The following is a 24,118-nucleotide window of genomic DNA, read 5'->3' as shown; positions in this document are numbered from 1 at the left end:
AAGAACGATCAGCAGACAACTTGCTTAATTTCAGCAACCCCAATTCACAACGATAGTACATTTACCTTTGCCCGAATGTCTGGTAACCTGGTTTTAAGAACTACTACAAGGTGTCTTGTGAAAGGGGACACCAAAGAATGACTGAAGTTGCGACCAAGTGTTGTCATTGTCAATAAATATCGCTTACCAGGGCACCTGTAATCCAACTGCCTGGCTGAATTGTATGTATGATTTTTACATAATATTCTTGAGCTTTCTCAATTTGTCCATGACTTGAACTCTAGTCCAAGAACCGTTGGCATCACCAATGGCCTTACGAACAATGGGGTCATCTAATCTCATGAAAGGGTTAAACTGAGTCTCATCAGCCAGCGTAAATCTACCAGTAGTCACATCATTCTCCAATGAAAATTTCTCTAGGTTATCAAAGTGCTTATTTTCATTGGGATTCACATATATTGCCTTGCGGACGAATTTAGCGTTACCCTTGGTGTATTCATGACCTGGATAAACTCTAGTTAGGGACCAATTGGGTTCACCAACTTCTTGAAGTATCCGTTGATTCAATGCAACATCCATTTCTTGCGCATTACCTTCAAAGAATCTACCACAACCTGCGGTGAAAAGAGTATCACCACTGAATAGTGCCTGCTCACTGGTCTCAGGGTCCTTGACGTGATAACAGACAGAATCCTGGGTATGGCAAGGGGTACGAATGCAGGATACGAGTAGATTTCCCAGTGTAAATTGTTGTTGATGTTCTGGAACATCGGTAGTAGCTGGTGACACATGAGAACCAGCGAGTACTCTGGGCTTAATGTTCTCCTTACCCAAAGCTGCTAGTATACCAGTGTTACCACCGGCATGATCGTAGTGGTGATGAGTGTTGGCAATGAATTGAATACTTTTTCTTTCACTAGAATCCAGATTAGGGAGTACTTCAAGTACTTCGGCAGGATCAATTAACCACGATTTGGTTTTATCCTGTGTACTCAACAGGTAGCTGTAGTTGTCACCACCTGTTAACCATCTCATCTTAATTGCCTTGACATGCATATTTCTTACTTGTCTTAGCATAAACTTTTGGAACTACTTCCCTTGTTATTCCCTAAGTGCATTGTACTTTTAGTAGTTTCTCATATCTATATCACGATATATATATAATACAAAGGATTCCATAGTTCATCGCATGATGAAAAAAAACCCCTTATAGCTTATACAACCCAACTTTTAAAACCCTAGAATGAATTACATCAATTCGTTACTGAATTGATCTTGTTTGCAACTCAACATCTTCTCTCTGCTGATTTGGTTCCCTGCGTATACGGAACAGTCTCGAAAAGATCCTATCACCCTTTGAACCGTAAAGATGGTCCGGTTTCCATCTCTTGAGACCTAACGAGCTTAAAACAACGCTCACAGAGCTCATTGCCATGGCAAATCCTGCCGCCATTGGTGGTAGCGTTATGCCCCAGGGAATGAGGATGCCCATTGAAATTGGTATCATAAAAATGTTATAGCATAGAGCCCAAAACAAATTTAGTTTAACTCTGTGGAATGTTTTGCGAGAAATGTCCAAGGCATATAATATACCCCTGAGTCTAGCTTTTGTACGATCTTGATCACATAGTACCACCACATCTGCTGCCTCCATAGCAACATCAGTGCCTGTAGATATTGATATACCAATGTCACTGGTTACCAGAGCGGGAGAATCGTTAATACCATCACCGACAAACACTATACCATCCCTTGAACCCTTGCGTATTTCCTCTATTACCTCACATTTGCCCGCTGGTGTCACTTCGCTAAAAATGCTGTTCAAATCAATACCCAATTGCTGAGCAACTTTGATAGCAGATCCATGATTATCACCAGTAACCATGTAAACTTTGTAATTGTTATCTAACAAATATTGTACAGTTTCATGAGCATCTGATTTCACTTCATCTGTTATTTCAAATCTACCAATTATTGCACCATCCATACAAACATAGGAAACTGTACTATCACTATTTGTATCACCCATTTTAGCATTCCAATCTTCTGGCATTAATGCCTTTTTACCGATGAGCAAGGTATGTTTAATTCCGTTAAATTCACATAGACATTCAAGACCTTTACCGACAAAGATCTTACTATCCAACACTGTGGCCTTTCCCTTGGTATCTTGGTGTGAAATATTAGTACAGTAATCGACGATAGCTTTAGCCACAGGATGCTCACTTATTGATTCAGAGGCAAGGATACATGCCAGTAATTCGGTAGACAATTGTTGAGATTCTTCTAAGATGAAGCTTCGTACAGTCATACATCCTGTCGTTAGAGTACCAGTCTTGTCAAATACGAATTTACCCACAGTGTCAAATCTTTCCATAATTTCACCACCTTTGATTAAAACTTGATGTTCAGCGCCAACGCCAGTACCAACCATGATGGCAGTAGGTGCTGCTAATCCCAACGCACAAGGACATGCAACGATAACAACTGAAATCGCAGTCTGGAAGCACATGTAAAATCTACCATTGGATGAGTTGAGCACTGGCAAGGAGTCTGTAATGAGGTTAGCCAACACATACCACATGAAGAAGGTGCAAGTGGCTAATAAAAGAATTGAAGGAACGAATATTGATGCCAAAAAATCTGCATATCTTTGAATGGGGGCCTTTGTCAGTTGTGCCTGTTTCATGGTTCTTATGATGTTTGCTAATTTAGATTCATCACCAACAGCTTCTGCCTTGAAGACAAAATGGTTTGGGCCATTGATAGAGCCCGCAATTACGTTATCATCGCGGGACTTGGCGGTCGGTAGAGACTCACCAGTAATTAATGATTCATCAATTTCAGTTTCACCTTCAAGGATATAACCATCGGCAGGAATTCTTTTGCCCGGCATTACTTCTACGATGTCATTTGTTTGTAGTAGATCAATGGGTACTTCGAAAGTTTCACCTTGTGAATCACGAACTACACAAGACGTTGGCGTCAAAGATATTAATTTTGATAGTGCAGTGGAAGTTGCTGATTTAGCTCTATTCTCCAGTAGTTTACCTAGAGAGATGAACGAAAACAGCATTACAGATGTGTCAAAGATGACATTCGGTAATTTGCCGCTATCAGAAGGATTGATCACATTAAGCACGACGGAATAAATGGAAAAGAAGTACGCACATGAAGTAGAGGTACAAACCAGTGTATCCATAGTACCCGTAAAATGTTTTAAAGATTTCCAGAACGCTCCATAAAAATACCTACCAAGCGTGAATTGTAAATATGTGGCAAGGATGAATCCAATTATATCCCTGTAAAATAAACCTGGCAGAAATGAAGTTTCTTTGTAGGGGAAAGTGTGACTCTTAACAATGAAAGGCAGAGACATGGGTATCCCCATGTAAAGTGCCATTGTAATGATGGCAAATATAGATGCTTTGAAACAATTGTATTTCCAAAATTGAATTTCTTTTACTCTAGCCAATAGCTTCAGTTGAGTAGAACTATCATAAGTAGAGACAACCGTAGGTTCATATCCTAATTCAGAAGTAATCCTATTGGCAATATCACGGACTCCGCATTCATTTTGATCATAGCCAATTGATGCAACGTAAAATTCATCAACTTTACTCATATCCACTGATTTAATTCCACCACTGCACAGCTGTTGAAAACTCGTATTCACCACATCTACCGGTGTGTTCCAATCAATTCCAAAGATGTGATATTTAGCATTTTTCAACCTACCTCCTTCTTCTGTTATTGAGACTTGCTGAACGCTGTTGACACTAGCGTCAAATCCACAGTCATCAATGGACTCTTTAATTTCTTGTATTGAAATCTTACTAGCATCAAAGACCACACGGCACTCCTCTGTTACTAATGATACCACTACGTTTTGAACCCCTGGTAACTTATTGACCTGCTCAGTAACCGACGACACACAACTGCCGCACGTCATACCCTGAACAGTAAGTAACGCTTCATTCTGAGAGCTACCGCTCTCTTCTATTAGCTTACAATCAAACCCACAGTCTTCGACAGCTTCAATAACTTTATCAGTACTGCATTCACTGTCATCGCTAAACTTCACATCGCACTCATTGGTGACTAGTGAAACCTGGCAATCTGATACTCCTGGTAATGCGCTTACTTGACTAGTGACCGTATTGACACAAGCACTGCATGTCATACCATCAACCGTAAGCTTAGCCTGCCTCATCTCTGTTGATTTTCGTCTTGCCGGAGTATACGGTATTAAGAAACATGCGATGGGCCTTGTAAACCATCTGCTTTTAAGTTGGACTCATTTGCACCCTGAACTGAGCATAAAACGAAATGAGCTCAATTAATTTTCAATGGTGCACCATTGGACTTCTCGGGCCATTTGAGTTCAAGACTTTACTTGTTTGTTGAGGGTGCTAGTTCATCCTCTCTCAACTCTTCAGCTTCTAATATATAATATACACTTAATGTATTCGACTATTTCTTATACCCACCGTTACTTGAAAGGTCAACACCTATGGAGATCAATTTCTGCTCCAATTTACGCCTTTGCAGTTCTTGCCAACGAGCTAACTGAGCTTGTTTGTGTAATTCGAAACCAAATATCTTAGGGACGTACCTTTTGACAGGATGCTGAGGTACCATCTCTGGGAAAGCTTGTAAAAACATACCAGGGAAACTGGTACCAAAGTAAGCACCATCAATGGTACTGTGTCTTGAAGATTTTGGAATATATAGATCTTCACAAGAGGGACAGTACAATTTGACACAGTCAATTCCAGGAACATCGTGAAGACCAACAGGCAAAAGGGGTTGCAAATTACAGTGAACTCTGGGGCAGCGACCGAAATCTGCATCCTTGTATTTCTCTAACATCTTCTGTAAACCTTTAACTGTGATAATATAACGAGCGTGAATCAAACCGTAAAACTTCCTTGCGTCACTTTCCAACTGTTCTAAACGGGCATGGCTCATTCCCTCCAACACATACTCATCTAATTCATCCACAATGTACTGTACCACTTGTGTAAATTTTGAAACAGTCTTCTGCAAATTGATTAGGTTAAACCTATCGGTAATGTACTCGGGATCCACATCACAGAAGTATTCATGACCCTTACGACCTAAGAACAAGTCAATCCACATTTCGACGTACTCTGATGAATCGGTGATACCTTCCATTGCTTCGTCGTCATCTTGTGGTGAACGATTCTCACCACGAAACCTCTCTTGTGAATTTTCTCCTATCCTTGCCATTATTAAAACTTGTCTCTAAAGTCTATCACGTCTCAATATAGCTGATTTCAATGATGCTACTCGTCAATACCGTTCCCAAACGCTCTTAGCCCGTTTTACTGCTCTCTTACTTTCTATTTCCAATTCGAATTTGATTTCAATCCCCTTTCAAGTTTTCCATACGTTAAGTTTAAAATTTGAATGAATTTCACTAACATCAACAAAGAGTGTAAATAGAAACCGGTTCGCTGCCATTAGGGTATTTGTTAAAGATGAAACTACTAAAATATCCACTTGCAGGCCATAACAAGAGGATTGAAGTGATGGTTACCATTGAACCATGGCTGGTTATGGTTGATTGTGAAGGTCACGTGAATGTGTGGTCTCAGAAGAGATTTGTTGATGCTGCATTCCATGGAGCTCAATTGAAAGATATGACCGTTGAATTCCAATTCCAAGTCGATTGGGATCGTGATGAAGTTGATAGGAATATTGTTTTTTTGGAGGGAGATTCTGACACTTTGTTTCTGGGTACCGAACATCGAGTAATGTGCTACCGATTCTGGCAGGATTCAGAGAAAAGAAATTTGGAATACGTGTGTCGATGCGATTCGCCATCTACCGTTAATGATGTGAAATACGATGTAAAGTCTGGTGTTTTATTAGTTCTGTTGGGTAATAAAAATGGGATTCTTCTATTTCAAGCGGATACTTTGGATAATGTAGGAACCATTGAATTGCCTGATTCCTGTACGCCTATTACATGTGTGATTGATCCAATGGGCCAAATTTTTACTGTAATGTGTTCTGATAGATCCATGCTTTTGTACCAATTCAACGTCCAAGGTTCTTATAAATTGATCAACAAGTTTCTACAATATGTGCAAGCGCATCCATTACACTACAAAATTACCATGCCACCACAGGGTGATTTGTTGCCAGTGATTAATAGCGTGAAATCAACGAACTCTACTGTACTACTCGATAGAAATGATAATTTTAAAGTTTCCACAACTCTAGTATCACCTCCTTCCACTAGATGCCAAGTGATGAAATTTGCACCAGTGGTTTACGAGAAATTCAATGCGAAGAAAAACGTTACTACTCGATATAATTTACTGGCGACTTCAGGCTCCAATGATGGATCTGTTGTCGTTTGGAACACTAAACGTGTAAAACCTTTGTTTAACGCAATACAAGTATCAGAGTCCCCGATAAACGATATGGTATGGTCGAGAGATGGTCTGATACTCTTTGTCATATCTAATGATAACACACTTTACACATTTGCGTTTCAAAGTAAAGATTTGGGGAAGGCACTTACACAGGAGCAAGTAGTTGAACTACGATCCAAAAATAAACAGTTGAATCCATTACCAGATTCCAATAATAATAACAATAATAATAATAATAAGGCTTCGTCTCAAGAACAAAGCGCGGTGCCCTCTGTATCGTCAGCGCCTGTTAATATCGCTGCCAATAATTCTGGTACCAATACTACGATGGTTAAACCAGAAAATGAAAAGACACTTTTACCAGCACCTGAATTGGAACCGAAGAAACCTGGTAAAAAGAAGCTGGCACCTCAAACTGTTAAAAAGATACAGAGTACTTCGATGGAATTTAATGGACCTGCTTATATGGTACCCAAGGATTTGAAGAGGAAACCTAAGCAAGAAGTTAATAAGGACGTTAATGGTGTCAAGAAACCCAAAAAAGAATTGGAACCTATGGATTTTCTGGATACAGGTCTCATTCTACCAAATGTTACCTTTTCCAAAGTCAGATTAGATACCCCCAAGATACGAATGAATTTTGAGTTTCCTTCCCCTAACAATCGAAATTTAATATTACAAGTGAATAATGGGTTGGGTAATGAACAAAAGCCCACCATTGTCACCTTAGTTTCCAAGGCAGAAGAACAGGAAAGGACTTTATTTCAAGATTTCGTACCAAAATTTATCACAATATGCAGCTGTGGAGATTTCTTCTGGGCCTGTTGTAGTTCTGATGGTATCATTTATGTTTATTCTGATTCTGGGAAAAGATTGTTACCTCCGCTATGTTTAGGCGTGCCTTGTAGCTTCTTAGAGGCCTGTTCCAATTATCTTTTATGTGTGACAAGTGCTGGGCAATTGTACTGCTGGGATGTGGAATCCAAAAAGTTACTTTTCCCCGTTAATACAGTGTATCCGCTCTTAAACCCAACTTTGCGTTATTCTGACGACGTTTTGACTAGAGCTGAGAATATAACCATGTGTGCGGTAACCAAGAATGGTATCCCCTTAGTGACATTAAGTAATGGTGATGGTTATATGTTCGATAAAGATATGGAGACGTGGCTTCTCATAAGTGATGGCTGGTGGGCTTATGGATCTCAGTATTGGGACTTGACGAATACATCACATCTAAATGGTAAGATCCCACAGAATAACGATGATAAAAGAAATAAATTTTGGGACTCTACAGATGCTGAACAATTAGCATCCACTATACGAGATGATCAAACAAGCATCGTGAATTTTATGGAACGTAAGACTAATGATGAATTGAACAGAAAAAATCGTATTAAAAATTTACAAAGATTTGCTAGGACAATTTTAATGAAGGAAGGCTTTGAAAATATGGAAGAAATAGTAACTTTATCGCATTTAGAAAATAGATTACTAGTAACACTACGATTGGGGGAAAATCAAGAATTTTCTAAAGTTCTAGTGGTCTATTGTATCAGATTAAGTGAGTTAGGCTATACTGATCGTTTGGATGACGTTCTTCAGTGGTTGTACAATGATGGTGATTATGATGCAGCTCCACTAGCTGGCAATTCCAGAAGAGAACTACTCAAGGGAGTATTAATGGCGTGTGCAGATATCAGACATGTCCAAAGAGTTACTACAACCTATGCTAGCGCATTGGGAATGGTGAGCGACTCGTTGTAGTGCATTTTGTAACTTTACTAAAAAAACTCTATTTACAGTGTAATGTTAAGCATATACAGGTTACCATTTGAATATATTATAACCCTACGATTTTCGCAATTTCTTTATAATTATTTTCTGCTAATTCTTGAGCTTCCTCAGTTCCACGCTTTACGACTTGATCAAGGTACCCTGGTTCTTTCATAAATCTAGCAAATTGTTCCCTTGGACCTTTTAGCTCTTCGACAATAACTTCTGTTACATAGTTTTTGAAATCCTTGAAATTATTCATGTGAGAAACGTCCTTTTCTACTTCCTGTATGGATTTTCTTTGGATACCGCTGATGATATTAATTAAATTCGACACACCTGGTCTATTCACAGGATCATAGTTAAAATGGTCCATTATAGAATCTGTAACGGCTTTTCTAATCTTCTTAGCAATTACATTAGGTTCGTCGTTCACATATATTACAGATTCTTGATTTGTATCACTCTTGGACATCTTCTTGTCTGGAGAGGCTAAACTCAATATTTTCTTGGTAGGAGCCAATAAGGTTTTGGGCAATGGAAAGTAATCAGTCTTGTATGTGCTGTTAAACTGTTCTGCCAAATATCTTGTTAATTCGAGATGTTGACTTTGGTCGTCACCTACAGGAACATGTGTAGCTCGATAGATCAAGACATCTGCCGCTTGTAGGACAGGATATGAAAATAATCCCAATTTAACGTTCCCAATAGCACCAGCATCCAAAGTCGGTTGCTTCAAATTTGATTTGGATTTCCACTGAGTCATTCTATTCAAATACCCCATTGACGCCAGCGTGGAAAGTAACCAATGCAATTGGCTATGCTGAGGAATCGAAGATTGATGCATTACAGTAGCTCTTTGAGGATCGACTCCTACTGCTAGGATACTTGCAATGGCTTCATTTCTAAATTGACGAAACTCTTGTACATTAGGTTTGGGTATAGTCAGGGCATGCAAATCAGCAATACCAAAGAGAAGCTTTTGATCTGGCTGTTTGAGGTCACATAGATCTTGCCATACTCTTGTGGCTCCCAAATAGTTACCTAAATGGAATTTACCTGTAGGTTGAATCATACTGAAGATAGTCGCATCGTTTGGAATGTCTCGAGCATCTAGTTTGTAGTCGACTCTTTGAACAGTGCTAGAAAATCTTTTAGCCACTGCAACCCTGCAACCATGTCTCAACATCTTTGTTAGGACTTCTATGTGTGAAGATCTGGTCTAATTCGACCTTCCTTTAGGCATAGTGAGTAGCACTCGGACTTTATAAAAATTCAAGTAGTAATGTACTATATACAAGATTCGTCTATAGAATTTATCAAGAAAGTTTGTAAACATTTCCTTCAGTCCATCCTTTCGCCTTCAACATACCACCAATTGGTCCTTGCGCTAGATTAATTCTAGGTCCTGAAATGTCAGCAATATACCTCTCTGGACCACATACCAATGCTAATACGGGAATAGAAATCTTGTTAGGTCCCAGATAATTGGAAGGCCCTAAATAGTTGGTAGGCGAAGGAATCTGATCCCAAATCTTTTGTTGCCGTTTAGCTACGTTTAATTCCTTGGAGGACTCCAGTACTTGGAGATCGATGCGTCCATATCTGTGCAACTGGTAGAGGAATGGTTTTAAAGGACCTAACTCATCGACACTACCACATGAGTACCGTAAATGCATTTTACCTCTTAGAGGAGATTCTGTGAGTAAAATCTGTAGTGCTGATACAATCCCAGTACCTGCTGTAAACATCGCAATGTCAAATGGTTGGTATTTGAACTTGTCTTCTTCAGTGGACGATATTTCGTCATTGAACAGAAAATCTCTATTTCTCGAGATTTCACCTTCATATTTAGGCAATTCATACTCTACGAATGGTCCTCTTACATCTATAGTGTGGCCCAGGGGTAATCTGTGTAACCATCTGGCTACCTCTCCATTACCATATTGCTTAACATACAATGCAAATTTCCCATCCCCATTTGAGCCATCTGGTATAGCTTTCAATTCTCTCTGATTCTCATCTACTTGCAGAGGTAATGGAGTATAGCTTCTAACTACCATAATTTCTGGTTGTTTGACCTCAACGGACCACAGATGTTCAGATCCCATTTGGGACCATAAATTTACCTTCTGCCTTTGCAAAGGAGTCAATTCTAAAAGGAAGTGGCTTGGGTCGATATCAATCTTGTGGGAAATCTTGTAAGGGATAAAATGAGTTGGGGACAGTTCCTGGGATTGTTGTTGTCGCAGTATGGAGTAGTAGTAGTAACTCAGTGCACTAACACCAATGGCACCCGTCATTAGGACCCCGGAGAGCCTAATTCTTCTTTCTTGGGGTAATTGTGTAAATTTATGGCTGTAGCATCTTTTGTAATAGTTCTTGATGAACAAAGTAGGAGGTCTGAGCTTCATTTCAGGTTCCTTTTGGGCTATACTTGAGTTTAATCGATGGGCATCTCGCACTATAACTGATGAAAAGTGCACGCTCTTTGATTACTACTACTATAGTACATTAAGATACATAGACAAAGGAGTTCAAAGGATGCCTATTCAGTTAGCTAAATCATTGAAGTTGCATAGAGATAAGGTATGGAGTATTGATTGCTCCAACGGGATGTTGGCAACAGGTTCAACCGATCGATCCGTGAAGATTATTGATGCCTCTCAATACAAACTATTAGATGAATTGGATAATACAGTACATAAGAAGGCAGTTAGATCAGTGGCATGGAGACCAAATTCTTATGTATTGGCAGCAGGCTCTTTTGATTCTACCATATCCATATGGAATAGAGAAGGGGAGGAAGAGATGGATAATTCATGGGAAATGGAATTACTAGCGATAATAGAGGGACATGAGAATGAAGTTAAAAGTGTTGCATGGTCTCATGATGGTGCATATTTAGCATCCTGCTCTAGAGATAAGAGTGTGTGGATCTGGGAATCTGATGAAATGGGTGAAGAGTACGAATGTATAAGTGTGTTGCAAGAACATTCGCAAGACGTTAAACATGTGGTGTGGCACCCATATTTACAACTACTAGCATCTAGTTCCTACGATGATACCATTAGAATATGGAGAGAATATGATGATGACTGGGAATCTGCTGCTGTGCTTAATGGACATGAGGGAACAGTTTGGAGTTCAGACTTTGAGAAATCAGAGACTCAATTGAGAATATGCAGTGGTAGTGACGATGCTAGTGTTAAAGTTTGGAAATATGTTCGTGACGATGAAGAAGAACAACAAGAATGGATTTGTGAGGCAACTTTACCTGCTGTGCATACTAGGGCAGTCTACAGTGTAAGTTGGAGTGAAGATGGACACATCGCAAGCGCTGGTTCTGATGGTAAATTAGTCATCTATCGTGAGGCACAACCAGGTCAGTGGAAAATTGTGGATCAACAAGAATTGTGCCATGGGGTTCATGAAGTTAACGTTGCGAAGTGGATTAAAATCAATGGCAAGACGATGCTTGCCACTGGGGGGGATGATGGTTACATAAATTTATGGAATTGGGATACGTCTTCAACTTCAAACAAAAACAATTAGAAGCAACATGAATAGCATGCATGAAAGTGCAATCAGCAAGTATAGACACCATTTACTCGAATGTTTTTGAGATTTTACGGCTTTGTCTAATTCTCTAGCGGCCTGTTGGGTATTGTCTGCTGTCGTGTAAATATTGGCTTCAATATTATCTACTAGAAGACCCTGTTGTTGAACCACAGCACCTAAATCTTTAAATATTTCATTCAATTCAACTATACCATTTTCAATATTCGAAATCTCTTGATCCCTTTCACGTATTAAATTCTGTTGGTATGCAAACTCTTCGTTATTAATGGGTTCCCTTTCAACAACCATTTGTACATTACGGGGTCCCTGTCGTTGCTGCTGCTGCAAAGCTACTTCATTTCTATGTCTTTGTTCCTCCTCCTCTTGATCAAGTGCCACTTTGGCACGGCTATTAATATCTTTCATTACATTTGCGTACTGTCGTTGTGTTGATTGAAACTCCTGTAAAGAATATTTAGAATCTCTAACCAATTTCTCTCGAGCAATTATCTGGGTCTTATCCAATTCATTTTCACCAATAGAATCCACTTTGACAACCAGTTCGTTCAACTGCTTGATTAATCCACCTACTTTACGAATATTTTGAATAGATTTCCTATCAATGTTCTCAACTACTTTGGTATTTGCCACATTCCTTTCCAGCAGTGAATGAAGCGTGGAAATGAACTGTTGAAGTGTACTTATTTGACCATTAATCTCGAATAAAAGTGAAGCTATGTTATCCTTCAGGGATTCAAACTCCGGTGAATCCGTAAATCTCTGATGACTTTCATCATCTGAACCATCTCTAAAAAATTCATCCATGATAAAATAGCAGCGTTACAGAGCAGCACTTCTATTGATCAGGTACCGTTCGTCATGCACGCATTGTTAATTTGAGTCAGGTTAGGTGATTTAAGGTGCTATTATTATTCTTATCCTTTGTGCGGGTAACATATAACTCACAGTAATAACGAACTTTGGCGCCTTTGAATAGTACCAAAGTAATTATTACACGGCTTTCATGATGGTTAGTAAATAATTTGAGATTTTTCAGATTTTTCACTATTATTTTGGTTATTTCAAAGTGGTTCTGTGTTGACTTAGTACCTTAATTATTTGATTTATTATCAATACAATAAGAAAAGTCGTTGTTCCTATCCATAAATATTCTGATAATGCACACTTCAACTATAAAACTTTTAGGCATACTCATTGTATAGATTCAGGATACTTCAGGTGCTCCTAATACGTTTTCAAATGATATTTTAATTGCAATTACTATAAACTTTCCTAGATTTCGTCACAGAGGTCCTCTAAATTTGAAAGAAAAAGGTTATATTATGAAACACAGTACGTAGAATCGAATAAAATTATCCACAGGGCCATAGAATGGTAACTCCGTGTATATTTATCAATAATAAACTGGTCATATAACCATGTGACCTGAAAATTTTTTTTTTTCAGTTAAACAAAGTGTCAAAAGATTACATCAAAAATTGAAGATTAAACACAATTTTACAGGGCTCACTTAAATGGACTACCTTAAAATAAAGATATTTGCTAATTATTCCCGAGGTTTGATAACCGTATTAAAGTCAGGATGAGTGATAACGGTAAGAACCATCAAAGGTCCGACTTTCGCAGAGTTCAGGCCTCTACAGGAGGCGCTAATGCAGCCAAATCCAAGAAAAACCATACCAATAAGAGAAATAATAGGAGCGGCAGCTCATGGAATAGGGACGGTAAGCATTTACACAATGGTGATGACGACGAAGAATTTAATGAAAAGGAATTTTGTATCATTTGTGCTGATAGGTTACACTACGCGGCTCTTTCGCCATGCTCCCATAGAACTTGCCATAAATGTTCCTTTAGACAACGTGCATTGTTCAATAAGAAGACATGTTTAGTATGTCGTAGTGAAATTGAACAGCTGATTTACACCGAACAATTAGAATCCAAGTATGATGATTTTGGTGACAGATTTGCAGATTTTAACGAGCAATACGGTATCAATTTCACTTCCAGAGAAGTAGCGTCTGATACTTTGGGATTATTGAAATTTAGATGTAACATATGTGTTAGTGAAAAGCGTGAAGATTTTGATAGAGATTATGGATCTTTCAACAAATATAAGGAACATTTAAGAGATGAACATAACAAGACCATTTGTATGATTTGTGCTACTTTTAAGAAGGCATTTCCCTGTGAATTAAAGATCTATACACCAAACCAGTTGCGTAACCATCAATCTCGTGGTGACGGTGAAGGTTTTAGAGGACACCCCATGTGTGGATTTTGTTCAGGTAGAAGATTTTATTCCGATGATGAATTGTATTTGCATATGAGAGATCAACATGAAAAATGCCATATTTGTGATAGAATTGATCCAACACAACCCCAATATTTCAAAAATTACGATCAATTGTTTGAACATTTCAAAAATGCCCATTATATCTGTACCGTTCAATCATGTCTGGATGATAAATTTGTGGTCTTTAGGGATGAAATTGAACTACAAGCACATATCTTAGGTGAGCACGGTGATATTATTAGGGGCAGACCTAAACTGTTCCAATCTGAGTTATCTACTTTCATATCTACACCTTCCAGAGTCATTAGAGAAGATGGTATGAATTCAAATTTCAGTCGAAATAACAGCGGTAGGGAGACTAATTCCAATGGCTCGCCAGAAATTGCCAAATTAAGATTAGAGGAAAGAGCAAAACATTATTTGAGTGGATCTACCGGCGAATTGGAAAAATTTAATAAATTGAATCAAGATTTCGATAAAGGAAGTTTATCGGCTGATGGTCTTTTGACCGATTACAATAACCTTTTCAAATCCCCCAACGCCGATGTCTATCTGCTAATTCGTAACTTGGCAGAAACTTACCCATCTCAATCCATTAAATTTCGTAATTTGAACGCTATCTACCAGAGACATGAACAACAGGAATTAAGCAGAACCTCCGCATTGCCATCTTTGTCCGGTGATAGTATAGCTCCTGTTGTCAATAGCGTTTGGAGTGCTAACAACAACAATGTCTCTTCGAGTCATGGTAGAGGTGTAAATAGGATGGATCTACCTAGTTTACAATCGCCTTCACCATCTCATGATGTTTTTGCCTCACAATCCAGAAATCCATCCTACAAAAGCTTGAATTCTTCTAGGAGATCTTCACCGGCACAAGCTCCTGTCGTGAGAAGTACATCTGCCGCATCTACAAACAATAATGCCAATGTGAAACCAACTTATTTGGATAAAAAACCAAACCCTAAGTCTACTAAATCATTACCATATCAGGGACCAAATAAGTTAGCTGGGTTAGACCTTCCCTCTTTGCCAACACCAAAACCCAAAGTTCACATACCACCTGTGAATAGACCCAATATTCCAGATCCCAAGCAATGGGGGAAGAGTAAACCACCACAAGAATCACCTCAGGATCCACTTGATGAACTACTGACCGCCAGTGATACCAGTTCATCTTCACAATCATCTTCTTCAAATAAGAAGAAGGACAAACGAAAACAACTTCTATTCCACATAGGTATTTAAAAGTTGCACCCAAATAGTAATAATAATCTATCATAGACGTAAACTTCGTAAATCTTTACATACTACTACCTGAGCGGCAAAATCTGCTGCCGCAGGCATCTTTGCCTGCACAGGGGACATTCCTCTCTTTCCTTACACCAGTTCATTATGCACGCCCAGCAGAAAAGATGGCCACAAGGAGGACAACTGGGGTCTGTCATTTCGTTAAGACACAAGATGCAGTTCCTCGACGCGGAAGGTATAAAGGGCAATTGTGATGGGTCCTCTAGGTTTATATGAGAAATCTGGGAATCGTTGGGGACTCCCTTAATTTCACTCTGGTCTCTCCCGCCTTTCAAATGTTTTTCGCTCTCTAAGTTGCTTAGAGATTTGCTAGTTTGTCCTAATAATGATTTGAGCTGTTGCAATATTGCCGGCACACCTTTAAACACACTCTGGAATAACAAAAAATACCCTAAGATCTTGTAACTGTTGGAGCTTGTTTGTCTGAATTTGGACTCCTCATCTTCCACTTTGTGACCAATGGCATATCTAAGTCCAAACACTCTTTTGAAAATATCGTAATAAGCACCTTTGAAATAAAATATCATCATATGAACGTTTAAAAGCGTATTTGTAATATCCTTCCATGACATTTTCTTTTCATCATGATCCTCCGATTCTTCTTGGCTTTTGCTCCATCTTTTTAGTATTTTTGACCCCAAATATGGTCCTAACGTATATGTAAGAATGAATAAAAGTTTCTTGTATCTTTGTACCAACCGGTTGCCCCTGTTATTGATGTATATTAGATCGACATACTCTTCACCCAGTGTCCTATTACCAACAAGGGTCGTAAGGCTCAGATAAAGCAATTTCACAGCGATTGATATTTCTTTTGGATGCTCATTCAAATAAAGTTGTCCTTTTAAGCTCTTGACCACTTCTTCGATTTTACCTGACAGTGTAGACTCTATCTGATCGTCTTTTTGATGTGCCTGGACTAGAAACAAGGTTAGTATATGGGCTATTGGGAACAGGATTATGGCTCTACAACTAGTCTGACATACCTATACTTGGTGCATCTGCAAACGGCAGCAACAATGCGGAGTCCACAGTGGACTTATCTTTCAATTGCTGGGGCTTCTGGCCATCCTCCATAGTCGATAAAGCAAAGCCTGTCAGTGACGATTCGGGATAAATTCTATATGGGTTATTCCTTTCAACTGCAGCCTTTATTATTGAAGAACTCTTGTGCATGTCTGAGTTAAACCGAACCGCATTACTAGTTAAGAACGACAATACTTAACCTTATTGTACATCTAAGAAAGCAAAAGGCAACTGAGTTGTGGTGAGCCAATAATGTCTGAATCTAATGATTTAAAGACCGTGCATGAATTGAGTTCTCAACTGGATACTAAGTTGAAGATCACTGATGCTAAGAGCTATAACGATGCATTGGACCAAATCATGGGCAGAGCCGCCCCTGAAGATGTTGTGAGTCAATTAGGTGCTGAACAGGTGGAAAAGATTATTACAAGATCCTATCAGGACCACAGTGAGTCTAGAAAATATTTACACGATCTTATTTTGCAGGATTTGCCCCGGGCATTGGACACATTTGAAGAGTTGTCATCCCAGACAGTTTATACACTAGCTGGTAGTTTCCCTGATGCAGAGAGTACACTACCACTACTTTCAGAAATTAGGAAAAGGGTTCATTATGGAGAGGATCGTCATGTCAAGTATTTGCTAAGTTTGCTTTTCAAACTCTTAACAGATTTCAAATATGAATTTAATCAAGTCAGTTTTTTAATCAGAGAGTTATGTGGGCGTACTAAGGAGGAGGATGTGAAGTCTATAATGCTTTTGATCTTCAGCCAAATGGAGAAGCAGTATCAGAAAAAATTTAATGACAAATTGTTGGATTTCATAGATGCTTTAGTCATTGAAGCTGAATCCGATGTGGGTAACGATTCCTTGTCATTAATTGTTGAAATTTTGACTGAACTGTATCCAGTACTGACAGCATTGTGTTCAGAAATATTCTTGGGGAGCAAATTAGCAGAACTATTCCAAAAAAGAGTTCTTGATGAAGCAGATGTAGAATTTACCAAAAGTTTGCTACGTCTCTTCTCCATTGCATGTATTGATGAAACTGTCAGAGTTCACATTGCAGAGAATTACATTTCACTGTTGGAAAGATCATTAGCTTTAAATGCTTTCAAGATATATTCTGTGTTGGTTTTGATCAAGACTTGGTCCTTTAGCAAATTACAAAATGTTAGCGTTACGAATTTGGCTAGTATTTTAGTAGACGGATTTATTGATCAAAAGAACAAGAATGATGATGAAATAGCGGCATGCATAGAGGGGTTGGCATATTTGAGTTTGAAACCGGCGGTTAAAAAGATTTTACGTTCTAAAGAATTGTTTTGCAGTAAAATTGTTGAACTCATTAATGCAAAATTGAAGGATTCTAATTCTTACGGTGCACTGGTTATTCTAGCCAATTTGAGTACTCATCCTCAAGATTATAACGCTAGCGGCAATTTTGATTCCAAGTCGATTAGAGACTTGAAAACGTATTATGAGTTAAAGAACCCGACTTCTGAAGAAAAAGAAGCCAATATGGAGACAAAAGAAGAAGTGGTCAATTTTAATACAAACTACGTATTGAATAAAGAGGTGATTTCCACAGCGAAAACAGAATTTGCGTCTTCGAGCCAGGGCTCCAGGCAGCAATTTGTTCGTATCATTTACAATGTGACTCGTGATCGTCCAAGTATTTCCAAATGTATCGGTCAAGGGGGCACCACACTGATACTAGAATATTTACTCAATGATCACGATAAAACGGATGTAATCAGAATATTGGCTTCAAGAGCATTGACGAAGATGTTAATTTTTACCGACCCCACACTAATTTTTACTAAATATTCGCCAGTGAATGCCATTGGACCACTTTTTGATTTGTTGCCCAAATTACCCGCTGAGTCACAACAAGTCTTTGAAACCAAGGAGGATCACATTAGCACAACTGACAGTTACGAGGCACTATTAGCTCTCACCAATTTAGCGTCTTTTAGTGCCTCCGAAGGTGAAGATGTTTGTAAACGTATTGCAACCGTGGACAAATACTGGACTGTAGTGGAGAATTTGATGCTGGATGAGAACATCCTTTTACAAAGGTCCACGCTTGAACTCATCAGTAATTTGATGTCACATCCTTTGCCCATAGCAGCTAAATTTTTCAATTTCGATAACCCTAGAAGTGTCAAGAATTTTGATGTTCTAGTCAAACTATTACAGTTGAACGATGTCAATTCGCAAAGGGCTGTAGCTGCTATATTTGCCAATATTACAAATACGATTCCCTTCATTGCACAAGATCTATTGACTAAGAAAGAACTTATCGACAAGGCAGTGGAGGTCCTTGTGAACCAATTAGGCGACGCAGAATTAAGACAAAGGTTAATCATTCTCTTTTACTCCTTGGTGGAAATGATCCCTCAGGAAAATCCCGAACAAGGATCATTACTCATAGGTAACAAGCCTCTGATTGGCGTATTGTCCAAGGCAGCTAAAATACCTGACATGGATCCAGATATTGCCGAGGTTATACCCATTATATTGGCCTCAATCGGATCCCCAGCTTGATGGGTATGTTTCAATACTGTTGAAAAATTGCGTATAAATATTTAAACAAGCTTAAACGTCATTTGAAGTTTTCATTTTAAATTCGGATTTTGTAGGAACCTTTAACGTTAATCCCATTTCTTTATTTATGCCAGGGGCGACGCAGATTAAGAGCTCATCAAAAGTGTAAACCCGAAATATAAAGCGACTAAAAGGAAAATAATCGAAGTAAATCGTTAGATTGATTTAGAGATAAGCAGTATTTTCAGGGAACTAGTAGATCCTCATATTGGCTTTCGAAAAATGAGTTCAAGTGAGCCACATAAGCTCGATGTGGATAGTTTCCAACGCAAACAGAGTGGTGAAGATGGTGAAGCTTATATGGATGAAATTTCACTGTCTTCAATGAGACCGATACTTTCTGGAGATGAAGGTGAAGCCACCGATGATGAAATGGTTCACAGAGCTACATCGACTATGGAAGAACCTGAAGAACCATTAGATCAGTTTATGAGTGCTTGTCAAAGAGGTGATTTAGCAGCTGTAAAAGAAATAGTGAATTCCGGTCAAGTGGATATTAATAATGATTACGATAAAACTGAACAGGTTACTGGATTGCATTGGGCAAGTATCAACAACCGATTGGGTGTTGTGGACTTTTTGGTCTCTCGCGGTGCTGATGTTAATATAAAGGCAGGTAGTCTACATGCACCACCCTTGCATTGGGCTGCTCGTTATGGGTATGTGTACATTGTACATTACTTGTTAGAACATGGGGCTGATCCACGAGTGACCGATGACCAAGGATTCAACCTTTTGCATCTGTCTGTGAATAGTTCTAACATCATGTTAGTACTTTATGTGCTATTCTTTGTAGTTGACAGAGGTATTCTCGAAGTTGATGGTCAAGATCCTCATGGTAGGACTCCTTTACTTTGGGCAGCTTATCAAGGTGATTCATTGACCGTGGATTCTCTACTGAAGTTTGGATCATACGCCAAAGTGACGGATCGTGGTGGGTTTGCACCGCTACATTGGGGTACTTTGAAAGGACAACCACACGTTCTCATCTATTTAATACAAAATGGTGGTGATGTTTTTCAAAAGACGGATGATGGTAAGGACTGTTTTACTATCGCTCAAGAGATGAATACAATGTACTCTTTGGTTGATGCCTTGCGACATTGTGGATTCGACGCAACTGGTAATCCAATTAAGAAACTGCTCCGGGAATCCCTTCATGCTAAGATTATAACATTTTTCGTACCATGGGTATTTTTAGGTGTGGTATTCGCCCTTTTCTCCCATTTACACCTTCTATTTTCACTACCAATTGTGATATTATTCGGTTTGGCAAATGGTAAACTATTAAACAAATATATTCTTCCCTGTTATCCTGTTGTTGGGGTCACATCAGCATCGTTATTGAGATCACCACTGTATTTAGGACTTTTCACCGCCAGTATCATTTGGCCAATGTTGATTTGGATTTCCAGGGTAATCCCCGTGACGATACAAGACCAATATACCGCCAATTTCCTGCTTATGATAATAATTTTAGCCGTATCATATTTGCTGGTAGTACTTGTGAAATCCGATCCTGGTCGTATCCCCACGGAGAAGAATACGCAAGTAATAAGAGAAACTATAAAAGATTTGCTAGCCACTGGTAAATTTGATAGTAAAAATTTCTGCATTGAGACCTGGGTTAAAAAACCGTTAAGGAGTCGGTTCTCTAGCCTCAGTAATTCATTAGTGGCTAGATTTGATCACTATTGCCCTTGGGTTTATAATGACATCGGGTTGAGAAATCACAAGGCATTTCTGATGTGCATTTTACTGGTGGAAATTTTGATGTTATTATTCAATTACCTTTGTATGGAATATTTTGACGAATTGGAAGACGTTCACAAACATGCTGACAATGGTGGTGAACCTAAATGTACCATTTTGAGGAATGAGAATTTATGCTTGGGTTTCACTTATGACCGTTTTGCATTTTTAACGTTTGTCTGGGTCGTTTTCCATTCCGTTTGGGTTGGTTTACTGGTAATAGTTCAACTTTTCCAAGTGTTCCAGGGTGTCACTAACTATGAATTTAGCAAGTTAATGAAAGAGAGTAGGATAAATAGAACAGATCCTGTTCTTTTCAATGAATTTTTTGGTACTGCCCCAGAAGAGCTGCTCACCGTCAATGGTGAAATAGACAATACAAATTTAGAAAGATCTAACGAAGCTTCTTTGAATCAAACTATCACTTCTACCGGCTCTGGTCTGAAAAGATCAAAGAATTGTTTCGGCATATGCTGCGCTCTTACAGGTGTGGATCAATGGCTCATGGTTATCAAGGAAACCTTTGGCATGTCACATTCTGCTTCTGGAGCTAAAAGATCTCTTACAGTGTCTTCTCCAACTAACTATGGCTGGAAGACCAATTGGAAAGATTTTTGGCTCACGAGTGATGTGACAGCTCCTCTATGGCGTAGAATCTTGCTCTCACCGGCCACTTCAAGGGCTTTACTCGGAGGTCAAGAAGTCGATTACTACAAACTTTTCTCACTACCGCCAAAGCACAGCAATTAAGACTGTGAATAAGCCTGTAACTATTTTCTTATAAATTTAATGCACATCAAGTAACCATCGTTTATATAACTGTGTCCTAAGGACGTCTTTACGCGTGAAGGTCACATCGCATTATATAGCAAGAGCATATCGCCTTTGTGACGCGTTTCTTCGATAATCACAACCACTTCGCGGTACAACAAGAGCTTGATGACAAGCGCTAGTCTTTGAAAAAGATTTGTTACAGTAGCAATTGGGTCTTTTGAGTTGTTCTAAGTGCAGATTATGGGTATTCAAGGTCTTCTACCGCAGTTGAAGGATATTCAAAATCCGGTGACATTGAGAAGATATGAAGGTCAAACACTAGGTATTGATGGTTATGCCTGGTTACATAGAGCTGCTTGCTCCTGTGCATATGAATTGGCAGTAAGTAAGCCTACTGAGAAATACTTACGATTTTTTATCAAGAAGTTAGCCATGTTAAGATCTTTCAAGATTCAACCATACTTGGTGTTTGATGGAGATGGAATTGGTGTTAAGAAAGAAACTGAGAGTAAACGTCGAGAAAAGCGTGAAGAGAGTAGAGCAGTTGCTAAAAGGTTATGGGAATCCGGCGAAAGAAGGAATGCAATGGAATACTTCCAAAAATGTGCCGATGTGACTCCAGAGATGGCAAAATGTGTTATCGATTATTGTAAGGCGCAAAATATACCATACGTGGTGGCCCCTTTTGAAGCTGATGCTCAAATGGTTTATTTAGAGAAAAATGGGTTCATTCAAGGTATTCTTTCCGAGGATTCGGATTTACTGATATTTGGTTGTCGACGTTTAATAACTAAATTGAATGATTTTGGCGAGTGTATTGAGATATGTCGAGACGACTTTTGTAAATTACCATACAAATTCGCATTGAATAAGTTGACTCCTCAGGAGATTCGTACCATGGTTTGCCTTGCTGGTTGTGATTATACCAGTGGGATACCTAAGGTTGGGCTCGTTACCGCTATGAAATTGGTTCAACGGTTTAGAACCCTGGAACGTATATTGTTGCATGTTCAAAGAGAGGGTAAGCTGAAAGTTCCACCTGAATTTATTTCAGAATATGAATTAGCCAATTTTGCATTTCAATATCAAAGGGTGTTTTGCCCGGTAAAACGTAAGATCGTCACGTTAAATGAAATTCCTCAGGACCTGTTAGAATGTGAAAAATTGTACCAATGTATTGGTAATGTGATACATAGAGAGACTGAAGTGAAGCAATGTGTGGTTAATGATCATGAAATTCATCACGAGAAGCATACTTTAGTCGCCATGGGAGAACTGAATCCTTACAATTTTCACAACAGGCTTGTTAATAGAGAACACAGATTACAGCTTTCTTCCAAGTCGGAAGGGCCCATTGTGAACACTTCCGCCAGCAATGTTCCAACAGCGTCTTCGATTGACTCGTTTTTTCAAAAATTGGGGGCACCAACCACTCAAAAGAGATCGCAACCAATGGTACCTCGTAGAGATGTTGAGAGTAAATTAGATGTGGCAATTAAACGTAGAAAATTGTCGGTGACCAGAGGTGACACTATCGAAGATTCAGGTACAAGTAAATTCTTTACCTCTCGTAATAATTTAACAACCCCAACAACACCCCCCATAGTTTCGGAACAACAAACCGAAGAGAATGATAGTGAATTGGACACAGAAATTCCTGAGTCTGAGGCATTTACTCAAGTACCAAGTTCATTCGTGCCACCTGGCACCGCGAATAGTAGTGTGTCTACACAAGAGGACGATAGCGATTCTTTGAGTGAATTGGAGGAGGGGAATAGAAAAGCCAAGGTTATCACTACCCAAGCTGAACTTCGCCCCAATACCCGCGTTACTACTGGATCTTATAATGCTTTGCAGAAGTTCAGGTATTCATCAAGTCAGGAAAGTGATCGTGAGACTTTTACCCGCAAACCACTTACTTCAAAAGATGTCAACGGCATTCAAAAAAGTGAATCAACTCATAAAAGAGCAAATATTTTGGTGAAACCAACGATTGAACGTACAGATACAGCGGTTGCAAGACCAGCGGTAAGATCAATTTCTTCCTTGTCACGATTTGCGTACAAGGGTTAGGCATTTCTACATTTAGCATCTTGTAAAATAGAGTATATATATATATATAAATCATTTCAATAAATACAATCACCAACCCGATCCCACCCGACTGATCCAAGAATTTGTGTTTTCAATCAAAATGAAGTTTTCATCCAGCTCATTATTGTAGTTTACAATAGGATTTACGTTCAGGCACGTCTATCATTCCCAATTAGGTAAAATGTCGAATAATCAATGGTCACTCTCGACGAGCAATGCCTCCCAATGTGGTAAGTTACTACACTAGGAATTATCTTTTTTAGGTAATTTCAATGTATCATTAATGACGTATCATAGTTACTTTTTATGGCAGCTACTATTTAACAAGTAATTAGCTATAAGAGGAAATTTGAAATTAAATAGAGGAATGTTCGAAGTTCAAATTAACTGAAATTTTATGTAAATGATTCAAATATATATGTAAGATCAAATAAAAGGGTGCCTTGAAGACTATTTGCTTATAGACTAAGGCGTTTGATATTTTCCTGTCCCC

The 24,118-nt window shown here is 38.8% G+C and overlaps 13 protein-coding genes across 13 annotated transcripts; 6 read left to right on the top strand and 7 right to left on the bottom strand.

Annotated features, from left to right (window-relative positions):
• Positions 1-234: 234 nt before the first annotated feature.
• ZYRO0C11374g (hydroxyacylglutathione hydrolase) lies at positions 235-1,077 on the bottom strand (the record flags this gene model as incomplete). The annotated part of the gene is made up of 1 exon (XM_002496093.1): positions 235-1,077. One exon carries the CDS (start codon positions 1,075-1,077, stop codon positions 235-237), a length of 843 nt encoding a protein of 280 aa, XP_002496138.1.
• A 184-nt stretch (positions 1,078-1,261) lies between these two features.
• CCC2 (Cu(2+)-transporting P-type ATPase CCC2) lies at positions 1,262-4,213 on the bottom strand (the record flags this gene model as incomplete). The annotated part of the gene is made up of 1 exon (XM_002496092.1): positions 1,262-4,213. The coding sequence occupies one exon, from the start codon at positions 4,211-4,213 to the stop codon at positions 1,262-1,264; it is 2,952 nt and encodes a 983-aa protein (XP_002496137.1).
• Positions 4,214-4,473: 260 nt separating this feature from the next.
• On the bottom strand, positions 4,474-5,253 carry CKB2 (casein kinase 2 regulatory subunit CKB2; the record flags this gene model as incomplete). Its single annotated transcript, XM_002496091.1, has 1 exon — positions 4,474-5,253. The coding sequence occupies one exon, from the start codon at positions 5,251-5,253 to the stop codon at positions 4,474-4,476; it is 780 nt and encodes a 259-aa protein (XP_002496136.1).
• A 251-nt stretch (positions 5,254-5,504) lies between these two features.
• Positions 5,505-8,171, top strand: HIR2 (Hir2p; the record flags this gene model as incomplete). Its single annotated transcript, XM_002496090.1, has 1 exon — positions 5,505-8,171. The coding sequence occupies one exon, from the start codon at positions 5,505-5,507 to the stop codon at positions 8,169-8,171; it is 2,667 nt and encodes an 888-aa protein (XP_002496135.1).
• Positions 8,172-8,247: 76 nt separating this feature from the next.
• On the bottom strand, positions 8,248-9,369 carry MSW1 (tryptophan--tRNA ligase MSW1; the record flags this gene model as incomplete). Its single annotated transcript, XM_002496089.1, has 1 exon — positions 8,248-9,369. The coding sequence occupies one exon, from the start codon at positions 9,367-9,369 to the stop codon at positions 8,248-8,250; it is 1,122 nt and encodes a 373-aa protein (XP_002496134.1).
• A 130-nt stretch (positions 9,370-9,499) lies between these two features.
• CYC2 (oxidoreductase) lies at positions 9,500-10,594 on the bottom strand (the record flags this gene model as incomplete). Its single annotated transcript, XM_002496088.1, has 1 exon — positions 9,500-10,594. One exon carries the CDS (start codon positions 10,592-10,594, stop codon positions 9,500-9,502), a length of 1,095 nt encoding a protein of 364 aa, XP_002496133.1.
• Positions 10,595-10,724: 130 nt separating this feature from the next.
• On the top strand, positions 10,725-11,735 carry CIA1 (iron-sulfur cluster assembly protein CIA1; the record flags this gene model as incomplete). The annotated part of the gene is made up of 1 exon (XM_002496087.1): positions 10,725-11,735. The coding sequence occupies one exon, from the start codon at positions 10,725-10,727 to the stop codon at positions 11,733-11,735; it is 1,011 nt and encodes a 336-aa protein (XP_002496132.1).
• PEP12 (SNAP receptor PEP12) lies at positions 11,718-12,566 on the bottom strand (the record flags this gene model as incomplete). The annotated part of the gene is made up of 1 exon (XM_002496086.1): positions 11,718-12,566. One exon carries the CDS (start codon positions 12,564-12,566, stop codon positions 11,718-11,720), a length of 849 nt encoding a protein of 282 aa, XP_002496131.1.
• Positions 12,567-13,344: 778 nt separating this feature from the next.
• Positions 13,345-15,306, top strand: HEL2 (E3 ubiquitin-protein ligase HEL2; the record flags this gene model as incomplete). The annotated part of the gene is made up of 1 exon (XM_002496085.1): positions 13,345-15,306. One exon carries the CDS (start codon positions 13,345-13,347, stop codon positions 15,304-15,306), a length of 1,962 nt encoding a protein of 653 aa, XP_002496130.1.
• Positions 15,307-15,371: 65 nt separating this feature from the next.
• PEX10 (ubiquitin-protein ligase peroxin 10) lies at positions 15,372-16,545 on the bottom strand (the record flags this gene model as incomplete). The annotated part of the gene is made up of 2 exons (XM_002496084.1): positions 15,372-16,288; positions 16,356-16,545. The coding sequence occupies 2 exons, from the start codon at positions 16,543-16,545 to the stop codon at positions 15,372-15,374; spliced, it is 1,107 nt and encodes a 368-aa protein (XP_002496129.1).
• A 102-nt stretch (positions 16,546-16,647) lies between these two features.
• SHE4 (She4p) lies at positions 16,648-18,945 on the top strand (the record flags this gene model as incomplete). The annotated part of the gene is made up of 1 exon (XM_002496083.1): positions 16,648-18,945. The coding sequence occupies one exon, from the start codon at positions 16,648-16,650 to the stop codon at positions 18,943-18,945; it is 2,298 nt and encodes a 765-aa protein (XP_002496128.1).
• A 282-nt stretch (positions 18,946-19,227) lies between these two features.
• ZYRO0C11132g (ankyrin repeat domain-containing DHHC palmitoyltransferase family protein) lies at positions 19,228-21,507 on the top strand (the record flags this gene model as incomplete). Its single annotated transcript, XM_002496082.1, has 1 exon — positions 19,228-21,507. One exon carries the CDS (start codon positions 19,228-19,230, stop codon positions 21,505-21,507), a length of 2,280 nt encoding a protein of 759 aa, XP_002496127.1.
• Positions 21,508-21,771: 264 nt separating this feature from the next.
• ZYRO0C11110g (exonuclease 1) lies at positions 21,772-23,604 on the top strand (the record flags this gene model as incomplete). Its single annotated transcript, XM_002496081.1, has 1 exon — positions 21,772-23,604. The coding sequence occupies one exon, from the start codon at positions 21,772-21,774 to the stop codon at positions 23,602-23,604; it is 1,833 nt and encodes a 610-aa protein (XP_002496126.1).
• Between the last annotated feature and the right edge of the window lie 514 nt (positions 23,605-24,118).

The sequence above is a fragment of the Zygosaccharomyces rouxii genome (assembly GCF_000026365.1).
Source record: "Zygosaccharomyces rouxii strain CBS732 chromosome C complete sequence".
Taxonomy (NCBI): Eukaryota; Fungi; Ascomycota; class Saccharomycetes; order Saccharomycetales; family Saccharomycetaceae; genus Zygosaccharomyces; species Zygosaccharomyces rouxii.
Note: the sequence above shows the minus strand (reverse complement) of the source record. Positions and strands in the feature narration are given on the sequence as shown.